The sequence below is a fragment of the Stegostoma tigrinum genome, chromosome 5, assembly GCF_030684315.1.
Source record: "Stegostoma tigrinum isolate sSteTig4 chromosome 5, sSteTig4.hap1, whole genome shotgun sequence".
In the NCBI taxonomy this organism is placed as follows: domain Eukaryota; kingdom Metazoa; phylum Chordata; class Chondrichthyes; order Orectolobiformes; family Stegostomatidae; genus Stegostoma; species Stegostoma tigrinum.
The window spans coordinates 54,910,869-54,936,730 of record NC_081358.1 but is presented as its reverse complement, the minus strand read 5'-3'; the positions used below and the strand labels follow the sequence as shown (position 1 = coordinate 54,936,730).

Sequence of the window (25,862 nt, the reverse complement as noted above, 5' to 3'; positions counted from 1 at the left end):
ACTACAGTGGTTTGTCATTGCTTTCAGCAGCATGACTAACCAGGAAACTCTCCCAATTCTTATCAGTCACCATTAGCCATACTGAATTGTAATAAGAATGTGGAACTCATTATCACAGGCAGTGACTGGGGCAAATAACAGGAAGGCATTTATGGGGAACTAGGACATGCCAAAGAAGTTGAAATAAATAGACGGCTACAAAGTGGACTCAGATGACAGAAAATAGGAGGAAGCTTGAAGGACTAAAATGAAATGAGTGCTTACAGGCAAAGTACTACAGTGGTTTGTCATTGCTTTCAGCAGCATGACTAACCAGGAAACTCTCCCAATTCTTATCAGTCACCATTAGCCATACTGCAACGATTTAAAGGCTGAGAATCAACCAGTGTGGTCAGATTATGGATGTATTTTACATGGCCATCAAGCCTTGACATGAGGCTCAAATGTAGAGCATTTGGTCCAGACGTAGTTGTAGAATGTAATGTTTCCAAAAGCATTAATGTTGGCAACCACAGTAAACACCACCCAATTTGATGATACCATGCTGGTTTGGCTGCAGATAAAAGAGAACAATTTAGGGTATCATTGAACACACATCTACATCCACAGGTTTGCTCACAGCGTCAGTAACTATATCTAACGAAACAATGTGACTGATGCCTAATTGTTACCTTCAAACAAAATACCTATTAAGTCAAGAGCCTCGTATCAATAATCAATAGATGCCGTTCTCCACCAGTGTAAATTTATTCGACCTTTGGAACTAAATTAGAAGAAAGACACATGGTGGAAGTATCCTTCTACCTACAAATACCACATGGTGAACACTACTTAATACAAGGTACAAGAGTGAAAGTAATCTGATAAATACAGGAGAAGAAGCTTCCAAAAGACCAAGAGAAGTTATGTTTAACAATTCTGTGTGATTTTTTGAGGAAGTAATGAGCACATTAGACAAAGGGGAGCCAGGAGGCGTTATATTTTGATCTAACTAAATAGGTGCAAGTTGACTAAGGCATAAATGCTTGTCGGGAGCTATTACATAAGTTAATGATTCTGAGTAGCATTAAGCTCCACTCAACCTGATATCTGGCTCGTTTGGCTAGAGACAAGGCACAATGTCTCAGTCTTACATCAAGTGCAGACCCATATCCACAGGTCTCGCTGTAAACATAGTAACAATGTCTAACAAACTAATGTAACATGAACCTGATTGCTATCATGCAATAAGCTATTTTTAAGAACCTATTCTTGCTAGGTTCTAACTGTGGTTATTTCTCTACCATTGTAAATCAGTTGGGATCAATTAGATCCAGCCAAAGAAGCAAGGATTGATGGCATCATTCTTCTTCCCATCAAGCACAGTTGGAATGTCACCACTGAGCCATTAGACGCAATAGCAACCCCAAACCTGAATCCACCTTGTCCTCACGTACCACCCCACCAACCTCCGGATCCAATGCATTATCCTCCACCATTCTGCCATCTGCAATCTGACCCCAATACCAAAGACATTTTTCCCTCCCCACCCTTATCTGCCTTTTGGAGGGACCATTCTCTCCGTGAATCCCTTGTGAGCTCCACACTCCCCACCAGCCCTACCACCCTCCAGCACTTTATCTTGCAACCGCAGGAAGTGCTACACCTACACCTACGCCTCCCCCCTCATCCCCATCCCAGGCCCAAGAAAACCTTCCACATCAAACAGATGTTCACCTGCACATCTGCCAATGTGAGATATTGTATCCGCTGTTCCCAATGTGGCCTTCTCTACATTGAGGAAACCAAGTGGAGGCTTGGAGACCGCTTTGTGGAACACCTATGCTCGGTTCGCAAAAAACGACTGCACCTCCCAGTTGCAAACCACTTCAACTCCCCCTCCCACTCCCACTCCCACTCCTTGGACGACATGTCCATCCTGGGCCTCCTCCAGTCCCACAATGATGCCACCTGAAGGTTGTAGGAACAGGACCTCATATTTCGCTTGGGAACCCTGCAGGCCAATGGTGTTAATGTGTACTTCACAAGCTTCAACATCTCCCCACCCTCGACCGCACTCCAAAACCAGCCCAGCTCGTCCCCACCTCCCGAACCTGTCTGTCCTTTCACCCACCTATCCACTCCTCCCACTTCAACCCTGACCCCCACCTCCTACCTACAAGCCTCACCCCCACATCCTTGACCTGACGTCTTCCCTGGACTGACCAACCCCCACCCTAACTCCCCAACTACAATCACCTTTACTGGCTCCATCCCCGCCTCCTTGACCTGTCCGTCTCCTCTCCACCTATCTGCTCCTTATTTATTTCAGAATCCCCTTTGTCTCCCCCATTTCTAAAGAAGGGTCCAGACCTGAAACGTCAGCTTTCCTGCTCCTCTAATGCTGCTTGATCTGCTGTGTTCATCCAGTTCTACACCTTGTTATCTCAGACATTTTAGTTCACTGCTTTATATCCCGGTAATCCTCTGTAATAAGAATGAGAGTTATATCTGAATCAAATCTGTTGAAAAGAGCTACCCAGGGCAGTGTTTCAAACATGCAAAAGTAGATTAGCCTATAGGCTGACCATAGAAAATAACTGAAAACATCATCTAAGATGCTAACAGGGAATGAATCTCAATAAGTATGGTACTGAAGTGGAGAGACAATGCTAAGGAGACAGAAGAAAACATATAGAAAGGCATTACAGGCTATAGCATAGTACATGTCATTCCTTCGAAGAGGAAATGTTGCTCAGATCAATGATTGATTTTAGTAAAGGTAGTATTACATAGTCAAGGCATAAAAGATATACAAACATGAATCTGATATATCACTTGGGCTCTCATAATGGAGCTATTTTGCCGAAGTGCTCAATATCCCTATCGATACATCAGGGAATATTCAGGCCTACCGTTTTGTTCTCTTTGAACTCCAGCTGCTAGTAGGTCTGGCTCCCCAAAGCTGATATCATTGAGCCTAGATCCCAAGCATTCAACGGAAAGAAGCTTACACCATTCCTCTGCTTCCAGTTCTGTGGGGAACAATATACATGGAACACATGAGATCATCATATTCTGTCAATACTGTTCAGACTGCAAATATGAATACCAAATCAAAGCAATGAAACACATCTGCAACTTGAGATATTCAGATTTTAGTTCACACATTCTTGGATTTATTTATAAAATGTAACCTTTTACTTGAAACAGATATCAGTCAGAATTGCTATTCAAAATGGGTAGTAGATCAATATAGACAAACTGATAATAAATTCCTCAGTTACGACAATATTATTTTTGGACACAGGTCACACACATATTTCACTTGTTGCAACAGCAGGCAATGCTTTGTAACAACAGGAATCATGTGTCAGTCAATAGCCTGGAATTTATGGCCTGTTGTGATGGATGTGTTTTCAGAGGGGTGAGGGGTGTTCAAATGACAGGTGGTTAGCCCATCATGTTCCTGTCCACACCACCAACCTGTTTTCCCCCTTAAAGAGCAGACACCTGCCATATTTGTAAAAATAAATAAAAGGCAATGGAGCAGATTAACAAGACAATTGAATCAACATATTTTTAATTAATTCACGGGATGTGGGCTGGCTGAGCTAGCATTTAATGCCAAGTTCTAATTACTTTTGGAAGGTAGTTGTGATCTGCCTTGTTGAATCGCTACAGTCCACGTGCTGTAGGTACACCCACAGTTACATGAAGAAGGGAAGGAAGTTTGAGATTCCGACCCAGTGACAGTGAAGGAACGGCTCTACATTTCCAAGTCAGAGTGTCGAGTGGCTTGGAGGGAAACTTGCAGGTGGTGGTATTCTCATGTACCTAGAAGGAAAAGGTCATGGTTTTGGAAGGTCCCGTCTCAAGTTGGTGCTGTGCATTCTGTAAATGGTACTTGCTGCTAGCAGCGAGCATCAGTGGTGAAAGAACTGAATACCTGACACTGCCCACACCTGTGGTTGGTGTGTGTGCGGGAGCCAAGAGTTGAAGGGCCATTCTTTTTGACATGACTGATTAGATACAAGAGGATGAAGGGGAATGTAACTTTCAGTTTAGGCTGCCTCATGTGCATTGGACTTACCTCTTCCCCAAGACTTTACATCAAGGAGAGGCAAATGTACACTACAGGTATCAATAACCTTCACTTCTGGAATAGATTGCTTAAATGCCAGCAGAATGGCATTTCAAATGTAAAATCTCCAGAAAAATGTCCAAATGAAGGGGGAGCCCAGATCAGTACAAAAGATAAGGCTAAAGCATTTGAAATAACCTTCAAACAGAACTGTCAAGTGGGTGATCCAACTTGGCCTCCCTGGAGACCCCTGTATCAGAGATATGACGGTCTTCAGCCAACTTATGGTGATGTAAACAAATGGTTGAATTCACTGGATACTACAAAAATTATGGGCCCTGTTATCATTCCAGTGACAGTATTGAAGCTGTGTGCTCCAGAGCAAGCAACATCTCTAATTAAGCTACAACACTGCATTACCCTGACAAGGTGGAAAATTGCTTAGGCATGTCCTGTACGGAAGAAATGGGACAAATCTAATCTGGAAAGTTACTATTCCATCAGTGGACTCTTGATCATCAGTAAAACGAAAGAAGGTTCATCAACAGCACTAAGAAGTGGCATTTGCTTAACAACGATATGGATAAAAATGCTGAACTTCAGTGCGGGAGGGACAGGAGGTGAGAGTGACAGACAAGAATTAGACTGTTAAGTGTCAATGAAAATTGAGGAAAAATTCTCTGTCAGTTGGAGTTATATTTAGTAAAATGGTACTGATTGTTGGAGTTCAGTCATCTGAGTTTCAGGATAGTACTGCAGGAGTTCCAGGTGTGAGTGTCCCTGTATGATCATCCTCAGCTGTTTCGTCAATTACCTCAGAGTAAAAGATCCTAGGGGAAGTAATTTATTAAACATGCCTCATCACCCATTACCAGATCCAAGATTGCCTACTCCCTGTTTACAGTCATGATATATGTACTTGGAAACTATCCCTAATACTCCATCAAATGACCTGCCCTCCATCATAAGGTCAGAAGTTTGAGACGTTCACTGATGATTGCACAATCTTCAGCACCATTCATGATGTTTCAGATACAGGAGCAGTCTATGTCCAAATGCAGCAAGACCTGGACAATATTCCAGGCTTGGGCAGATAACTGGCAAATAATAGATACAAAGGCTGGATAATGACCACCTTCAATGAGAGTGAATTTAATCAATGACCATGAACATTCAATGTCAATACTACCTCTGACTCCCTCATTATCAATGTTGTTGGGGTGTGCACTGACCAGAAACTGAACTGGACTGGTGACATGATAAATGTCATGGCCATGACAGAAGTTCAGAGGCAAGGAAGCCTGCAGCAACAAACTCACTGCCTCATTTCTGTGAGCCTATAAAACATTTAAGAAGGCACTTTAAGATCGTAAGAAATAGAATCATCCCGTCAAACCTGCACTGCCAATCAATAGGATCATGATTGATCCAACATTCCTCATCTCCACTTTCCTGCATTTTCCTCATAACTCGATTCTCTGACTGGTCAGGAATTTAAATATTCACAAGGACTCTGTTTACACACCTCTCTGTGGCAAGGAGTTTCAAAGACTCACAACCATCTAAGAAGAAATTCTGCCTTATTTCAGTCTTAAATCCACTCAACTTTATTCTGAGACTAAGCTTAGGATCAGAGTGCATTCTCATTAACCGAAACATCCTTTCAGCATTTACTTTATCAAGTCCTTTAAGAACCACATACGTTTCAATGAGATCACCTCTCATTTTTGCAAACTGCATTGAGTCCCAACCTGTCAAATCTTTGTGTCTAAGTCAATCCCTCCATATCAGGGATCATCCTTGCAAACATTCACTGAACTGCCTTCAATGAAATAATATCTTTCCTTGAATAAGAGGACCAAAACATCGGAGTACTCCACATGTGGTGTCACCAGCACACTGTACTTATACTGTCTTATACTCCAACCCTCTTGAAATGGGAGCCAAAATTCCATTAGCCTTCCTGATTACCTGCTGCATCTGTGTGCTAGCTTTGCATTTTGTGCACAAGCATATCCTTTGTGCTACAGCTTTCTTCGGTTTCTCTATTTATATAATACTGTTCTTTTGTTCTCCTTTCCAAAATGAACAACTTCACATTTTCCCACATTACATTCCATTCGTCAACTTGCTGCTCATTTAGTTAACATTATCAATCTCTTTCTGTAAGCTGTTTGTATCATTCTCATAACCTGTCTTTCCACTATTCATGCATCATCTCCAGATTGGCCACAGTACATTTTCTTCCTTCCATCAAGTCATTCATATATACTGCAAACAGTCCTAGCACTGATCCTTATGCAATCTTCCACTCACAGGTCACCAGTCTGAAAAAGAACCTCTTATCCCCGCTTCATAGAACATTACAGCACAGTACAGGCCCTTCAGCCCTCGATGTTGTACCGACCTGTCATACCGATCTCAAGCCCATCTAACCTACACTATTCCACGTATGTCCATATGCTTGTCCAATGACGACTTAAACATACCTAAAGTTGGTGAATCTACTACCGTTGCAGGCAAAGCGTTCCATTGCCTTACTACTCTCTGAGTAAAGAAACTACCTCTGACATCCGTCCTATATCTTTCACCCCTCAATTTAAAGCTATGCCCCCTCGTGCTCGCCGTCACCATCCTAGGAAAAAGCCTCTCCCTATCCAACCTATCTAACCGTCTGATTATTTTATATGTTTCAATTAAGTCACCTCTCAACCTTCTTCTCTCTAATGAAAACAGCCTCAGGTCCCTCAGCCTTTCCTCGTAAGATCTTCCCTCCTTACCAGGCAACATCCTAGTAAATCTCCTTTGCACCCTTTCCAAAGCTTCCACATCCTTCTTATAATGCAGTGACCAGAACTGTACACAATACTCCAAGTGCGGCCACACCAGAGTTTTGTACAGCTTCACCATAACCTCTTGGTTCCGGAACTCGATCCCTCTATTAATAAAAGCTAAAACACTGTACGCCTTCTTAACAGCCCTGTCAACCTGGGTGGCAACTTTCAAGGATCTGTGTACATGGACACTGAGATCTCTCTGCTCATATACACCGCTAAGAATCTTACCATTAGCCCTGTACTTTGCTTTCTGGTTACTCCTACCAAAGTGCATCACCTCACACTTGTCTGCATTAAACTCCATTTGCCACCTCTCAGCCTAGCTCTGCAGCTTATCTATGTCTCTCTGCAACCTACAGCATCCTTTGTCACTATCCACAACTCTACCGACCTTAGTGTCGTCTGCAAATTTACTAACACATCCTTCTACGCCCTCATCCAGGTCATTTATAAAAATGACAAACAGCAGTGGACCCAACACCGACCCTTGTGGTACACCACTAGTAACTGGTCTCCAGGATGAACATTTCTCATCAACTACCACCCTCTGTCTTGTTTCAGCAAGCCAATTTCCGATCCAAACTGCTATATCTCCCACAATCCCATTCCTCCGGATTTTGTACAATAGCCTATTGTGGGGAACCTTATGGAATGCCTTGCTGAAATCCATATACACCACATCAACCGGTTTACTCTCATCTACCTGTTTGGTCACCTTCTCAAAGAACTCAATAAGGTTTGTGAGGCACGGCCTTCCCTTCACAAAACCGTGCTGACTATCCCTAATCAATTTATTCTTTTCTAGATGATTATAAATCCTATCCCTTATAACCTTTACCAATATTTTACCAACAACTGAGGTAAGGCTTACTGGTCTATAATTACCAGGGTTGTCTCTCCTCCCATTCTTGAACAGGGGAACCACATTTGCTATCCTCCAGTCATCTGGCACTATTCCTGTAGATCCTCCAGTCATCTGGCACTATTCCTGTGGCACTATTGGGGAAACCAAGCGAAGGCTTGGGGTCTGCTTTGCAGAACACCTCCGCTCGGGTCGAAATAAACAACTGCACCTCCCAGTTGCGAACCATTTTAACTCCCCCTCCCATTCTTTAGATGACATGTCCATCATGGGCCTCCTGCACTGCCACAATGATGCCACCCGAAGGTTGCAGGAACAGCAACTCATATTCCGCTTGGGAACCCTGCAGTCCAACGGTATCAATATGGACTTCACAAACTTCAAAATCTCACCTTCCCCCACTGCATCCCAAAACCAGCTCAGCTCGAACCCCCCCCACCGATCCCAAAACCAGCCCAGCTTGTCCCCGCCTCCCTAACCTGTTCTTCCTCTCACCTATCCCTTCCCCCCACCTCAAGCTGCACCTCCATATCCTACCTACTAACCTCATCCCACCTCCTTGACCTGTCCGTCTTCCCTGGATTGTCCTATCCTCTCCCTGCCTCCCCACCTATACTCTCCTCTCCACCTACCTTCTTTTCTCTCCATCTTCGGTCCACCTCCCCCTCTCTCCCTATTTATTCCAGAACCCTCTCCCCATTCCCCTCTCTGAGGGAGGGTCTAGGCCCGAAACGTCAGCTTGTGTGCTCCTGAGATGCTGCTTGGCCTGCTGTGTTCATCCAGCTTCACACTTGGTTCTCTTATCCCCATTCATTGCTCTCTGTCCATTATCCAGTTCTCTATCCATGCCCATTTACTACCTGTAATGACATGGACTCTTATCTTATGATTTAAGCTTTGATGCGGTCCTTGTCAAACACCCTCTGGAAGTCCAAATACAACACATCTACTTATTCCCCTCTATCCACTCTGGTTGAGTCTTCCTCAAAAAGCTGTAACTTAGTTAGACATGTCATCTCCTTCATGAAGCCATGCAACCTCTGTTTAATTAGATTATGATTTTTTAAATGTTTTGCTATTACTCTCTAAATAATTAATTCCAATATTCTTCCAATAATGGAAGCTATGTTATTTAGCCTATTGTTACATGCCTTTTGCCTCTCTCCCTTTTTGAATAAGAAAGATACATTAGCAATCCTCTAGAACCTATGGATTTTGGAAAACTACAACCAACGCATTTACTATCTCTGTAGCAACATCTTTTAGGATCTGAGGATATGAGCCATCAGGGTCAAGGGACTTAATTGCCTTTGGCCCCTTTGTCTAATAGTACTTCTCTCATAAATGGTTCTTTATTACTTACCCATAATCTTTAGTATTAATGGGATATTTAAGTATCTTTCACCGTAAAGATTGATGCAAAAAGATCTGTTTAACTCCTCCACCATTTCCTACTTCCCCATAACCAACTCCCCAATATCTAAGGGGCCTATGTTCACTTTGAACTTGCTCTTCCCTTTCATCTATTTAAAGAAGCTCGTTATCAAATTTTACATTCCTTGTTAGTTTGTCCTTGTAGTTTATTTTCTCTGTCTTTATTATTATCTTTTTAGTTCCCCTTTGGATTCTGAATTTATCCCAGTCTTTGGGGCTATCACTATTTCTGACTCCTTATATACTTTTTCTTTCAACTTAATACTCTCCTTAACTTTGTCACAAGATAGTAGGAACTGCTGATGCTGGAGAATCTGAGATAACAGTGTGAAGCTGGATGAACACAATGGGCCAAGCTCTGATGCTGCTTGGCCCGCTGTGTTCATCCACTCTCCTTAATTTCCTTGGTTAGCCAAGATTAGTTTATCCCTCTCTTATAATCTTTTGTCCTTATTAGGATATATTTTTACTGAGAGTCATGGATTACCTCCATAAATGTCAGCCACTGTTTGCTTGCTGTCGTTCCTTTCAATCTTTCCACCAGTTTCCTTTAGTCAAATCTATCCTCATCTTGCTGCAATTCCCTTTAATAAAGTTAAACACAGTTGTTTCTAACCCAGGCTCCTCACTCCCAAATTGAATGTTAAATTACATCATGTTATGATCACTACTTCCTAGGGGAATTTATGAAACAAGCCTCATTACCCATTATCAGATCCAAGATCGCTTACTCCCTGTTTAGCTTCATGACATTTGCACTAGGAAACTATCGCTAATGCACTGTATGAATTTGTTGTTGTAGGGTACCCTTTCCAATTTGACTAACCTATTAAACATCAAGATTAAAGTCTCAAGTGATTATGGTATATTCATCACTTTGCTGAATGAGTGCAACTATAAAACAAAACTCAAGCTCTGACACCATCCAGGACAAAGCAGCGTGCTTGCTTGGCACGTCATCCAAAAATATATACTTCCTCCATCAATGGCACACAGTAGTAACAGTGTGTACCATCCACAAGATGCACTGCAGAAATTCACCGAGGATTCCTAGACAGCACCTTCAAAACCCACAACCATTACCATGTTGAGAAACAAACGGAACAGATATATGGGACGAGCACTACCTCCAAAACACACTCAAATTACATTCCATTCTGAGTTGGAAAGATATTGCTGTTGCTTTGTGTGTCTGGGTCAGAAATCGTAGAACACCCTCTTTAACAACATAAGGGGTGGCACGATGGCACAATGGTTAGCACTGCTGCCTCACAGTGCCAGGGGCCCCAAGTTAAATTCTAGCCTTGGGCGACTGTCTGCGTGGAGTTTGCACTTTCTCCTCAGTTTCCTCCCACAGTCCTAAGATATGCAGGTTAGGTGGATTGGCCATGCTAAATCGCCTGTGGTGTTCAGGGATGTGTGGGCTAGGTGGGTTATAGGGGGATGGGTCTAGGTGGGATGCTCTGAGGTTTGGTGTGGACTTGTTGGGCCAAAGGGCCTTTTTCTGCACTGTAGGGATTCTGTGAGAGCGTACTACAGCATGTGGATTCCAATGGTTCCAGGAGACAGCCCAGCACCTACTCAAAAGCAATTAGAGGTAGGCTTAAATGCTGGCCAGATTAGCAATATGCATGAATAATTTTTAAATAAACCAATATTCGTGGGTGTATTTTTAATGACATGCCTCTAATCAGCATTTTCCTCTCGTGAAATAGAAGTATCTCCCCTTGAAATTTACATTCTTGCAAATTGTCCTGACGTGTGCAAGAAAAGACTTTGACAAAAGTGTCTTTTTTCCAAACAATATTTAAATTCTGTACAACCAAACAACAATAAGTAACAAAGTTGTTTCTCTTGGGCTCATTCGCCTCTGTTTTAGTTACAGAACAAAATGCAAACTTATTAGGGTCATAAATTAGAGTCCAAATCAACTTTTATGCAGTAGAAAGAAATTTGCAGACCTGAGTCGAAGGGAGCAATGGATGTTAGCAATGTTCCAAGTGTGTAAAGAAAAGGGAGCTATGAAATGGGCATTTCGCATTTATTTACTTTGCATTTTGTATTGAAACTACGTGTGTAGTTTTCTTTCTACGCAGCTTCTTTTGTAAGCACATTGCATTAATGTTGCTTACATCAGTATATTGCAATTCCAGTTATCATCAAAAAACCAGACAGTTTTGTTAGTAAATTGAGCTTGCTCAATCCACTTAACTCAATCCACTAAAGTTTTATCTCTTTTAGTTCTAAAAGCACAGTTACACCAGTAATTGTAATAGCTCCACAATCAATGTGGTTGCCCAGGAAAGCATATTACCTGGAGAACCCAGTGTTTATGTTAGAGGATTTTTAAGGACTACTCCAAAACTGATGAAACCAGAGTAAAAGATGACCTTTCAGCCCAAATTAATTGAGAAATTGAGATCATTAGCTTTGATTTTAAAAAAAAGACAATGCATCAGAAGCAAAACTCCCCCCCATTTCCATGCCAAACTGACTATGCATCCCACACCCCAGTGGAATTAATCAGCAATGACAAGGTTCCATAATAATCTATACTGTAAATGGGCTGCAGTAACTAAAAATTAACCAGGATCTGGGCAGATATATTACATTACAGAACTGCAGGGTCCCTCACTGTAATCTAATATCCACTGAAATTATACATGGTAGTCCAAGACCTTGCTCCAAATTGCTATTTTAAGCACCAACATTGTGTAATAATATCAATGATGTCATCTCTTCTTACAGTAACTTTATGATGCTCAATGACAACCTTCAATAGAAAGGGACAATCAAACTAAATTGTCAACACACTGTCACAATGATCAAACAGGATTGAAGTAGCATGGTTGACCTGCGTTAACTCGCTTATGCTATGACCAGGACCAATTTCATAAGTCTGCCTTGTTTTGACTTGGTAATGGCCCCGTTAAATGTGCTCATGTGACACAACTGTTCACAAACCAGTTGCAATCAAATTATGTCCTGCAGTTTACAGAAACATCCTGCTTGGAGGATGGTTGGAACAGTTTTTCAATCTATTTGGTGCAAGACCACTAGTTGTTTTTGCATTGGTTATGAGGCACTCAGTTCAATCCTTATTAGGGTAATGTTTGCATGCTTCTGTTGAGCTGCGAATCTGAAAGTTAAGCCAGTCTAGTTCACCTTCTATGGTGATGATGAAAAGCATTCAAAATACGTTATAGACTTCTATTAATCAAAGTACATAAATTTTGTATAGTGTTCTGTTATTTTCCCTTTTGAGGAGCTAAACGGTATAAATGTCTATTGTATATATGAACATGCTTATTCATTTGTTCACTCTTTGCTTGACCTATGTATCTGGTAGTTTAATTCAAATGAAGTTGTAAGAACTAGTTATTGCATCCTACAGTCTAACAGCTAACAAAAAAAAAATCAGAAAGATTAATGAGCTTGCTATTCTAGATAGGTTTCTGAAATCTTATAATAGTTACAGTATAATTATAATAGTTATAATAGTTGCTAACTTTTTTTGAATAACAGATGTTCAGCTAACTGTCCTATAATTACCTGCTTTGTCTCCTTCTCTTTCTAAATAATGATGCTATATTAGTGATTTGCCAATCTTTCTGGGAATTTCCCAGAATCTAAGTATTCTTGGAAGATTAGTATCAATGCACCTGCTACCTCTGTAGCTACTTCTTTAATGTCCTAGGATGCAACCAATGAGTTTGAGGGGTTCTAGTCTTTAGCATCATTAGTTTCCCTAACACGTTTTCTCTTGTGAGTTACTACATTGATTTCCTCTCTTCCTTTTGCTCATTGAATATTTAGCATTTGTGGAATGCTATTAGTGTCTTTGACTGTAAAGACTGATGCAAATTATTCAACTCCTCTGCCAAGTCCTGGTTCCCCAGCTTTGTTCTTTCAAATTTCACTTGGTTTCTCTTTTCCTTTCTTTATAGTTAAAGAAGCTTTTGCTGTCTATCTTATATTACTTACAGGTTTATCCACAATTTATCTTCTGATAATCATTTAGTTGGCTAAGAATGCCTTCCCTCTGGCGTATCACTAATCTTTGCCACATTGTGTGTCTTCTTTCTTTGAATTTAATGCTATCCTCAATTCCCACGATTAACCATGGTTGGCTGATATCTTTCCCCAAATCCTCCTTTCTCTTTGGGATAAATACTTGCTTTGAGGCACAAACTATTTCCTTAAATGCCTACCTTTGTTCTTTGCTGCTAAACACCTTTCCCAGTCTATTCTAGCTATCTTTGCCCTCATTCATTTGTAATTACTGTTATACGCACAGTTGTATCTAACACATTTTTCTCCCTCTCAAAAGAATTGTTAAATTCGACAGTGTTGTGGCTACTGTTTCCTGGGGATCATTTACTGAGAAAATTTGTTTTTTTTATTCATTCAGGGGAATAGGGTGTCGCTGGCTGGGCCAGCATTTGTTGCCCATCCCTGATTACCCAGAGGGCAGTTAAGAGTCAATCACATTGCAGTCGGTCTGGAATTACACGTAGATCAGGCTAGGCAAGGATGACAGTTTCCTTCCCTAACAGACTATCTGTCTTGTGACACATCACCAGATCTAAAATAGCCAAATTCCTATTTGGATCCACAACAATATGTTCCAGAAAACTGTCCTGAATACACTATGTATTCATCCTCTTGGCATCCTCCGCCAATCTGACTTTCCCAATTTACATAAAAATTAATAAGTCGCTAATAATTAACGGACTGTCTTTTTATATGACCTCATTATCTCCCAACCTCTGGCTGGAGGTCCGTGACTAGTCTTGTTCCATAGTGGTCCGTACTGGGACCTCTGCCGATTGTGATACAGATAAATTACTTGGGTGAAAACATAGATGGGTGGGTTACTAAGTCAGCTGATGATATAAAGATCAGTGGAGTTGTGAATAGTGTAAAAGGTTGCCAAAGGATACAGAGGGATATAGATCAGTTGCAGAACATGGACAGAAAAACGCCAGATGGTGTTTAATCCAGGTAAGTGTGAAGTGCTGCACTTTGGGAGATCAAATGTTAAGGAGAAGTATACAGTTAATGGCAGGAGCCTGAACAGCATTGATGTACAGAGGGATCTTGGGGTTCAAATCCATAGCTCCCTGAAAATAGCCTTCCAAGCAGATAGGGCAGTAAAGGCGACTTATGGCAGGCTTGCCTTTATTGGTCAGGGAACTAAGCGCAAGAGTCAGGATGTCATGTTGCAGCTTCAAAAAAAACATGTTAGGCCACACTGAAGAATACTGCATTCAATTCTAGGCACGACATTATACAAAGATGCGGAGGCTTTGGAGAGGATAAAGATAAGGTCTACTAGAATGCTACTGGGATTGAAGGATATGATCTACGACGTCAGGCCAGAAAAACTCGGGGTTTTTTTCTGGAGTAACAGAAGTTGAGGGGAGACTTAAATGAAGTCTGTAAAACTATGAGATGCATAGATAGGGTTGATGATCAGGATGTATTTCCCCAGAGTTGAAATGTCTAATATTGGGGAGGGGGGGGGGTGCGGAGGCAAGGATTTAAGATGAGGGGGGAAATGTTCAAAGGAGTTGAGAGGGACAAGTTTTATACACAAAGAGTGGCAGGAGTCTGGAACATGTTGCCAGGAGTGGTAGAGGCAGATGCAAGTCCCATCTGTTCCAGAGGTGTGTAATAACATTTCTGAACAGGTTGCTTAGAAACTAGCAGACACACAAAACAATGCAAGCGAAATTCCACTAGCAAAGCCTCTGCCACATCTTTTAGACTCAACAGCACAGCCAAACAAACGCTTGTGTCTTTCTTGAAGACAGCTCCACAACTATTCAGACAAAGTTGCAAAATCAACCATGATAGACTGGACACTGTGTCCTGGTGGCCCATTGTTCCCACAACTTTCAAGTGGCCAACATTTTAAGACAGGATAAAGAAAATGAGTTCCTCCTGAAGCATGGCTGCAATGACATTAATGACTGGGTGGAACTTGTTAAAAAATCATCCAAAATAGTGACAACTTGACCATCAGCAGCGTCATGACTTGAACCCAGATGCCTTAATGACAAATGAAAGCAGACACAGACAGAAAGAGAGGAAAGTAAATCCTTCACTCTGGATCCCAATGGCCTCCTGAGGTTTCCTGCTCTATTGCCCAAAGATCAGATCATTATGAATAAACCTGCTTATCCACAAACAGAAACTCATGACCAAGTAGATGTCATTATTGAAATGAGGGACAACCAGCGAGTGGGAGCTTGATGTTTCCATGCTATTAAATTATTGACTAAGTGCAGTTTCTTTGTGAAAACCAAGAGGTCCAAACGCCTGTTGGTTCAAGAATATATCTTTACTACAATGAATTTGCTGACTATGAAACTCCAGCTTTTCTGCTTCCTACTAATTATTGTGCAAAGTAACGCTTGCCTTTATAAAACCTTTGCGTTTGCAACAAAATCCTCTGATCTCCATATTTACATACTTAGCAAATGCATCTTTGCTGATAGGAAGTCTGTGGGTAGCTCCAACCCTCAATCAATGTCAGAAAGAACAAATTATCTGGTCATTATGGTTTACTTTCTGTAAAACTGGCTGTTATACTCTCTCCATTAAGACACTGACTACAATGTAAAACTACTTAATTGACCATATGGTGCTTTGAGATACCAGGTGGTTATGATAAGGTTTGAATAACTGCAAGTGTTTGATCTTTCTCCATAAAGTTTTGCACAAATCTGCATTGCTCAATGCAATCAAGAGAATCTTGCAGGCTAAACAACATCACGAATATCCTATCCTTCCAATGCTAATATGGTGTATTTTCTCAACATGGGCAACGCACCCTCTCTTCCAAATTTCTCTGTCCTTTTGAAAGGTTTTATTTCCTGGAGGATTTATCTGCCCATTATGCCCAGTTTGATTGACCTGCATCCACTGTACCCGGTGTGGCTTCCTCTACATTGGGGAAACCAAGGGGAGGCTTGGAGACCGCTTTGCAGAACACCTCCACTCAGTTCGCAACAAACAACTGCACCTCCCAGTCGCAAACCATTTCCACTCCCCCTCCCATTCTTTAGATGACATGTCCATTATGGGCCTCCTGCAGTGCCACAATGATGCCACCCGAAGGTTGCAGGAACAGCAACTCATATTCCGCCTGGGAACCCTGCAGCCTAATGGTATCAATGTGGACTTCACCAGTTTCAAAATCTCCCCTTCCCCTACTGCATCCCTAAACCAGCCCAGTTCATCCCCTCCCCCCACTGCACCACACAACCAGCCCTGCTCTTCCCCCCAACCCACTGCATCCCAAAACCAGTCCAACCTGTCTCTGCCTCCCTAACCGGTTCTTCCTCTCACCCATCCCTTCCTCCCACCCCAAGCCGCACCCCCATCTACCTAATAATCTCATCCCACCTCCTTGACCTGTCCGTCTTCCCTGGACTGACCTATCCCCTCCCTACCTCCCCACCTATACTCTCTCCACCTATCTTCTTTACTCTCCATCTTCGGTCCGCCTCCCTCTCTCTCCCTATTTATTCCAGTTCCCTCTCCCCATCCCCCTCTCTGATGAACGGTCTAGGCCCGAAACGTCAGCTTTTGTGCTCCTGAGATGCTGCTTGGCCTGCTGTGTTCATCCAGCCTCACATTTTATTATCTTATTATGCCCAGTTTGAAGTCAGGTCTTTCCGATGACCACTAAGAGCATTCAAAGTATTTCACTGGCTACAAATTATGGAGTTGAAAGGTGCTACTGAAATGCAACTTCTTTACCTTTGCCACCCTTCAAATCAAGTTGTATAGTATTATAAAAAATTATGAGATACAACTAAAATAAAAACTCAACTGTAACTCTCATAACAAACCCCTAACATCTTCCAGGTTAAAAATAACAGTTCAAACCTGTTTTCAGATTAGGGGGTCACAGCATGCAATCTGACCACACCCTGTTACTATTAAGGCAGGAAGCAAGCAAATACTATGTTGCCTCCTAATTCAGCAAGGAAAAAGCAACAGACAACCTTCAATAAGAAATGGTGGGCAAACACTGGATTGTTAACTGGGAAGCAAATTACATCTTCAGTTATTATTTTGAAGGTAAAGCAATAAAGGAATCAAGTAAGTGATCTCTGAAAATCATACTCGCCATTGGCAAGGAGGGGCTTCACAAAATAAATACATTCAGTCATTCTGAGGATGGAAGACGAAGTCTAGCAACGAACTGGAAAGTATTTGAAGACCAGTTCAAAGGTACGAATTAACTCTAGATTACCCAGCTCTCCTGTAGCACAATAAACTGACAGTAGTGCACTTTGGTTTGTATCAGAATTGCTGAACTTTAACCATGACATATGATTACAATACAACATGATCAATTAATAGACACGAACTGGGATTTTCCCATTAACCTGCATGACATAGTAGGTGCCTGGAGACCCAGTTTGTGACAGCAGGGACGGAGGCCAGCAGGCTAAGGAGGACAGGAGGCTCTCCATCCCTGCCTGGGTACAGACACAATCAAGTATTAGTGTGCAAAATACTGAACAGAGGACACCTAATCCTTAAAATGTCATCTACCTTTTTTGCCTCTATTGTAGTCAATTGCTCTTTTTATGCTGGAAGGACTTTGCTTGGCCTTGCAGGCTTGGAAGCCTATCCACCATCTTTAAATTGATAACAAACTCACCATCTTAAGGCCATTATTTGGCCAGGCTTTGTGAAAATTGAGGTCTGTGTATGCTTCCCAAGCACACACCCATCACCCAGGGACAGTAGTGGGATCCTGAAACTGTTTCTGTTTCTAAGCCTGAAGGGAAGATCCTGTTCCATGGGTCCATTCTGGATTCCTGCTCCATTTGTGACCGTACTGAAAGGACCAGCCTCTAAACCAAACCAAACAAAAAGTCACATCTTGCTTTGGAATTTCCACCGCCTGATGTATTATTTTGGGTCATACGTGGAAATGGATGGCAGTAAACAGCCGCCTCACTAATGAAGAGTGGCACAGCAGAAGCGTGCCGGGCCATAGCCCAGCGGTCAATGGATCAAAACCGTCCTCTGCTAATGGTGGTCTTTTTAACATAGAAAGATATTTGAGGCCCTCTTGGGTATAGTGGCCTTAAACCTTGACTGGGAGGCCCAGGTTCAAATCCTATCTGATCCTAAAGTATGTAATAACATTTTTGAACAGGTTGATTAGAAAAAATAAATTAACCTTTTTTTAAAAGAAATGTCTCATTAATGAAATGAAATGATCCAATTGGGTCCGAAACATTAACTCTGTCTTCTCGTTCACAGATGCTGCCAGGCTTGCTGAGCTTTTCCAGCAACTTTGTTTCTGTTCCTGAAATGTGGTCAAAACTATTTCAGGCAGCACACAGAGTGGGAATTGTCAACACTTGCAAGGTGAAATTAACACTTGGCAAATCAACTTTTCCCATCTTAATTTACTTCACTATTGGTATCCATCCAGACTCAAGTTAATGCAAGAATTCTGAGGAAGGGTCACCGGACCTGAAACAATAACGCTGTTTTCTCCTTTACAGATGCTGCCAGACCTGCTGAGCTTTTGCAGCAACTTTGTTTATATTATTGTTAATGCAACCCCAGTTGATGTCACTTAATGTCAGCCCGGCATGATATTGAGAAGTGTTTTTTCTGCTTTGGTTCCTTATTGGAAGCTTCACTCAAAGGAACTTTATTATTGACATTCTTTTCACAAACTGAAGACTGAATTTGCATTCTGGATTCATTTAGCCCTCAGGGAGCAACTGGGCAGATTGGTGCACTCAATTACATTAGTTGAAACACTGTAGCTAATTCATGCTTTATTGTTCACCTTTTAAATGATCAGAGTTATTTTCTTCTCCTTTGCTAAAATCAATTGACGCTGAATTTCCAGCTCCTACTGTAAGCAATGAAGGATGATTGTGGCTTCTCCTCCTAGTTCATATGTGCTCAAATGCCCAACTATCTCCGAGACATCAATTTACGATAATGATGAGCTTGGCCAATCTCCATTTCAATATCAATCTAATTAGATTTTGCATTAATAACAAAGAAGAAACTGCTCTAGTATAATATTGCATTTCTGAGAGCTTGGGGACAGCCTTATCCATCAAGATTTCTGCTACAATGATTGGTTTAATTGGAATCATGATTGCCTGGACCCTGATAGAGCCATAAATACATAACATTTATATGGCAATGTTTGAGAATATGATTGCCTCAGACCAAGGTACAGCTGCTCATTTATAAACTTTTTTCAGCAGTCCATTTCTAGATGCATTGAATGGTTACAACTTGGAAGGAGGGGTCAGTTAACTTGTTGAGTCTGTTTTCATCAAGAGGTACTGAGCCAGTCTCATTCTCCCATCTTGCCTTGCCATTATCTCAGAGCTTTGCAGTGTTTTTTTCCTTTGGAGAATTATCAAATTCCCTTTTGAAAGCCACACTGACTGTCTCAATTTCTAATAATTTGCTTTGTTAAAATTAAATTATTTTCCTCCTAATGGTTAACTATTTCGCCTGAACATCACCTCTTCTTTTTGGTCTTTGTTTTGTTTGACAGAATGTTAGAGGTAACCGGATGCAGAGGTCATTGAAAATGGCCACGTAAAATTCAAAGGGCCACAAATTGCCTGCTTTGTCATCGAACTAATGTAATTTAGTGCACCAACCTGCCCAGTGGACACCATTCCCAGTTTCCTATTAAAGAGACAAGGCATGATCAAAAGCTCACTATGAATAGTTAATGAGCTTAAACTCAGCAAATTTTACACGGGTAATTTCATGATAATATTGGCAAGTGCTAAATAGGGTCTCTCTTTTCCACTATGAAAAAAAAGCACACCCTCCAGCAATAGGAGATCAATATAGAAGATTGGTCCATGAGCTATAAAGTAGTCACCGTCTTGGGAAAATGGGATTTGCTGTTGCACTTCCAGGAAATTAATGTCAGAGGAGTGGGGGCAGCTCCAAGGAATTTCCTAGCATCTAAATGAGTGTGAACTGTACAAAGAGTTTCAGTGAAAAGTGCCTAAATAAATGCAATTGAAAAGACGTATTAAGCACTAGTTGATATCCCTTGCCATTATGCTCAGATTCCTCACATTCCACATTATGCCTGTTTGTTCAGCACAGTTATGATGGGCTGAGTAGCCGCCTGATGAACTGCATGATTCTATGACATTGCCAATTGCTAAACTATTTAGCTGAGTGCTACATAAGTATTCTGCCAAAATGATCAAGAAAATTTGAATTTCAGCTTATGCCTCTTTATTACACTAAACCTCCTCAATCTTTTTAATCAGTACAGATATTAGTCCAAAGTCTCTTGGGGCTCATTTACATTGCTGCACTGTTCTAGTACACGGATGCTCCCTGAATTTATGACACAGCTATAACTGGTGTAATTCTATACCCAAGGGACAGTCTAACAATATCCTCAACACTTTACATAAGTCAAAGTGAAGAGCTTGTAAGAAGCGTTGCTTTTACTTCTAAGTCTTTAAAACTGTGGACTGCAAGGAGAAAAAAAAATAATAAAAGGTGTGGTTGCATTATTTCACAGCAAGGAATCCGATACCAACTGTGAACTTTTTTACTGTGGCTATGAGTTCCTGCAATTTGTAAAGAATCAGGACCTGAGGAGTTGTCTACAATAAAGTTGATTGGATCTTGGCAACTGAGCAGATTGGAACTGGAAACAAGTTACAGAGACAAAGATTCAGACCCTGAGAGGGAGAGACAGACGCCGAAGTGTGCTATTATTGTTGTGAGTTGTGAATTATAAATTGATAAATCAGAGACATTTTCCAAATAAATCAGTCACTCTGTACTTCTTACAAACCAGTAGACACTTCCAGAAAAAGATAAGAGAACACTATTGGCCTGGTAATCCAAAGTATGGATTTCATTGATTTCAAGCCTTGAGTTGCAAGATTTGTTTGAAGTCTGTAGCATTTAGCACAGTGATAGTACCACTTAACATGATAGAATGTATTCTCAATGTGAAGACAGGACTTCCTCTCTACAAGGACTGTGTGGTGGTCACTCCTACCAATACTGTCATGGGCAGGTGCATCTGCAGCCAGTTGATTGGTGTTTTTCCCTCTTGTTGGTTCCATCACCACCTGCCACAGACCAAGTCAAATGGTTATGTCCTTTAGCACCTGACCAGATTGATTGGTAGTGCTGCTACCGAGCCACTCTTCATAATGGACATTGAAATCCCCCACCCAGAGTACATTTTGCACCCATGCTATCCTCAGTGCTTCATTCAAGTGTTGTTCAACATGGAGGAGTACCGATTCATCTATGGAGGGAGGACAGGTATGTGGTAATCAGCAGGATATCTCCTTGCTCAGGTTTAACCCGAAGCCATGAGACTTCAAGAGGTCCGGAGTCAATGCTGAGGACGCCCACAGCAACTCCCTCTGAATGGCATACCACTGTGCCATCACCATTATTCCTGCTGGTAGATAGGACACATTCAGAGTTGGTGATGGTGGTGCCTGATTCAGTGTGCTATTCCATGAGTCTATGACGCAGTTATCTCAATTTTGGCACTAGCCTCCAGATGTTAGCAAGGAGAACTTTGCAGGGGGTTGGCAGAGCTGTTTCTGCTGTTGTCTTTTCTGGTGTCGAGGTCAATGTCAAGTGGTCCATCTCATTTCATTTCTTTATGAAGGCTCCATTCGACTGATGCAATTGAATGGCTTGCTGGGCCACTTCAGAGGACAATTGAGATTCAACCACATTGTTATGGGTCTGGAGTCACATGTAGGCCAGACCAGGTGTAGATGGCAGTTTCCTTCCCTGAGGGCCATTAGTGAACCTGATGGGTTTTCCTGACAGTTGGCAATGATTTCATGGTCAACAGTAGATTCTTAATTCTCGATTTTCTTTTATTAAATTCAAATTCCACTATCTGCCCAAGCAGAATTTGAACGTGGGCCCCCAGAACATTAGCTGAGTTTCTGGATTAATAGTCTAGCGATAATACTACTAGCACATTGTCTCCCTATAATGTTATTTCTAGATTTCTAGGACATTCAACATCAGCATAAAATCCATTAAAACCTCATTAACATAATTAAATTGGGGGTGGGGTGGTAATGGGAGACATTTATCTCCTTCAATTTCAATATTTGAAAGTAATGACCAATTGAATATTTACATGTTGGACCTCTTGACAAAACGTTATTCATTAGGTGGGACACGAGGAAGTAGCTGTTTTCTTCAAATTTCAAAATTTTATTTAATGAAGAAAATCACTTCCTGTCTAAGCTTCCAATTTGTAAAACATAGTGTAAATGCTTCCACCAACAGTGCAGGTGTTCAGCTTTTCCTCTCATTCTTTCACTCAGTAACAATCCGTTTGAATATATTACAGGATATAAAATTCCCCCAATAAAGATTTCATAATTCATAGCATCATAGAATCCCTGTGTGGAAGAACTGTGTGGAAGCAGGCCATTCAGCACATCTAGTTAACACCCATCCTTCGAAGAGTATTCCACACATACCCACCTCCATATCCCTGTAACCCTGCTTTCCCATGGCTCATCCATCTTGCCTGCACATCCCTGGACATTATGGGGAATTTAGCATGGCCAATCCACCTAAACTGCTACATCTTTGGACCATGGAGGAAACTGGAGCACCTAGAGGAAACTCATGCAAATTCCATATGGACAGCCACCCGAGGGTGGAATCAAACCCAGGTCCCTGGCACTGTGAGCAATGCTAATCACTGAGCCAGCACAAGTTCATCCTCTGCATGTTCTTGATACTTTTTAAAAGAGCTTTCAGGTTCTTTTAAAGGCTAACGAGACAAGCAAATGTTGCAGTGTCAGCTGAATGATGGGCAGTGTTAGTGAATGCCAAGAAACTAGGCATGCAACAGGGATTAGACTGCAAAATCAAATATCACCTAGTGGCAGAAACATCAAATCGGATCTAGGTTTTAAAAAGTTGAAAACCCTCAGGTTAAAACTTTGATGGAGACAGGGTAATTCAATGAATAACTGATTTTTAACTATTTAAATATTTTGGGATTGAGAGGGGAACCCTCTCTGCAACTGGAGTCCTGTCTGTGATTGCGCGCCTTCCTACTTTCACTCAGTGTTCGTCATGGTAGCCTTCCACGAATACCACCACCTTTAACCTCTGCAAAAATTCCAAATTCCCCCATTAAAGCAGCAGGGAAGACACGGCCAGAGGCTGACTAGTGATTCTAATTGCAGTCCTGATGTGTCTTGGGCAGCAGAATTTCCTTGGAGATTTTCTACTGTTGGTAAAATCCTGAAACAAATCACAATATTGCATTTCAGGGACAGCTCTCCACAACATCGCCCAACTTGTCCAACCTGGTTGCCCAAAATTCACCCCATTCTCTGCACCATGTTATAAGGCAAGCTATTTGTCTCTCCTGAAGGATGAAATCCTTTTGCCATTAGTAATTCACTAAAACAAGTGGGTGATGGAAATGCGAAAATGACACCGATCAGAAATTAGAGACATTTTGCCATTTATTTGATAATGTTGTTCTTTGAGACTACATCTTGTTTGCGACAGTGTCACATTTTAATTCTGAAGCGTGGTGGATGTCTACAGCTAACCCAGTGGATTGAAATGAAGCCCACTTCCCAGGTTTCTCTTAGATTTGGGCTGATGTCTGAGAACTGCTGATTATATACTCATTACTGGGTTGTGACCAATTCATACCTCTAATTATTTTTCTTCCGAGAAGCTGTCAGAATTCTTAGGAATTTATTTTCAAATATTTTCTGTGGAGCTACAGGTTCTCACCTAGGATATACACTGATCCCTACTGATACTCTTTAATGCTGATTGAAAACTCTACTTTCTCTAGTTCCATAATTGAAATTATACATTGAGTTATGTATTGTGAGGGCAGTGTATAAAGCACTGACCAGATCAATAAACTGTCTTTCATTCTGATATCTTATACTTTATTTCCTCCCTCCACTGCCTATACCCTTACAGATTGGGCGAGTCTATATTCTGCCATTAAAACTGACACAAGATCAGTACTTCACCACTTCCACATGATTATCACTCTCTTTACCTTTGTTTCTATTTTGCCTTTGACCTCTAACTCCTTCTCCCTTTAAGCTTGCCTTAACCTTCTCTTCTGTTCTACTTGCTCCTCTCTCCCTTTCTCAACAGCATAAAACCTGTCACATTTCCATACCTAGATAATAAAATGTGAGGCTGGATGAACACAGCAGGCCAAGCAGCATCTCAGGAGCACAAAAGCTGACGTTTCGGGCCTAGACCCTTCATCAGAGAGGGGGATGGGGAGAGGGAACTGGAATAAATAGGGAAAGAGGGGGAGGCGGACCGAAGATGGAGAGTAAAGAAGATAGGTGGAGAGAGTGTAGGTGGGGAGGTAGGGAGGGGATAGGTCAGTCCAGGGAAGACGGACAGGTCAAGGAGGTGGGATGAGGTTAGTAGGTAGATGGGGGTGCGGCTTGGGTGGGAGGAAGGGATGGGTGAGAGGAAGAACCGGTTAGGGAGGCAGAGACAGGTTGGACTGGTTTTGGGATGCAGTGGGTGGGGAAGAGCTGGGCTGGTTGTGTGGTGCAGTGGGGGGAGGGGACGAACTGGGCTGGTTTAGGGATGCGGTGGAGGAAGGGGAGATTTTGAAACTGGTGAAGCCCACATTGATACCATATGGCTGCAGGGTTCCCAGGCGGAATATGAGTTGCTGTTCCTGCAACCTTCGGGTGGCATCATTGTGGCACTGCAGGAGGCCCATAATGGACATGTCATCTAGAGAATGGGAGGGGAGTGGAAATGGTTTGAGACTGGGAGGTGCAGTTGTTTGTTGCGAACTGAGCGGAGGTATTCTGCAAAGCGGTCCCCAAGCCTCCGCTTGGTTTCCCCAATGTAGAGGAAGCCGCACCGGGTACAGTGGATGCAGTATACCACATTGGCAGATGTGCAGGTGAACCTCTGCTTAATGTGGAATGTCATCTTGGGGCCTGGGATGGGGGTGAGGGAGGAGGTGTGGGGGCAAGTGTAGCATTTCCTGCGGCTGCAGGGGAAGGTGCCGGGTGTGGTGGGGTTGGAGGGCAGTGTGGAGCGAACAAGGGAGTCACGGAGAGAGTGGTCTCTCCGGAAAGCAGACAGGGGTGGGGATGGAAAAATGTCTTGGGTGGTGGGGTCGGATTGTAAATGGCGGAAGTGTCGGAGGATGATGCATTGTATCCGGAGGTTGGTAGGGTGGTGTGTGAGAACGAGGGGGATCCTCTTAGGGTGGTTGTGGCGGGGGCGGGGTGTGAGGGATGGTTGCGGGAAATACGGGAGACGCGGTCAAGGGCGTTCTCGATGACTGTGGGGGGAGAGTTGCGGTCCTTAAAGAACTTGGACATCTGGGATGTGCGGGAGTGGAATGTCTTATCGTGAGAGCAGATGCGGCGGAGGCGGAGGAATTGGGAATAGGGGATGGAATTTTTGCAGGAGGGTGGGTGGGAGGAGGTGTATTCTAGGTAGCTGTGGGAGTCGGTAGGCTTGAAATGGACATCAGTTACAAGCTGGTTGCCTGAGATGGAGACTGAGAGGTCCAGGAAGGTGAGGGATGTGCTGGAGATGGCCCAGGTGAACTGAAGGTTGGGGTGGAAGGTGTTGGTGAAGTGGA

The 25,862-nt window shown here is 42.3% G+C and overlaps 1 protein-coding gene across 1 annotated transcript in view; it reads right to left on the bottom strand.

Moving 5' to 3' along the window:
* The window catches only part of dok6 (docking protein 6), a 405,108-nt gene that overhangs the window by 99,611 nt on the left and 279,635 nt on the right, over positions 1–25,862 (bottom strand). The window contains exon 4 of the mRNA XM_048529673.1: positions 2,895–3,014. Within this exon, the coding sequence (XP_048385630.1) occupies positions 2,895–3,014 (120 nt within the window). The remainder of the gene's footprint in view (positions 1–2,894; positions 3,015–25,862) is intronic.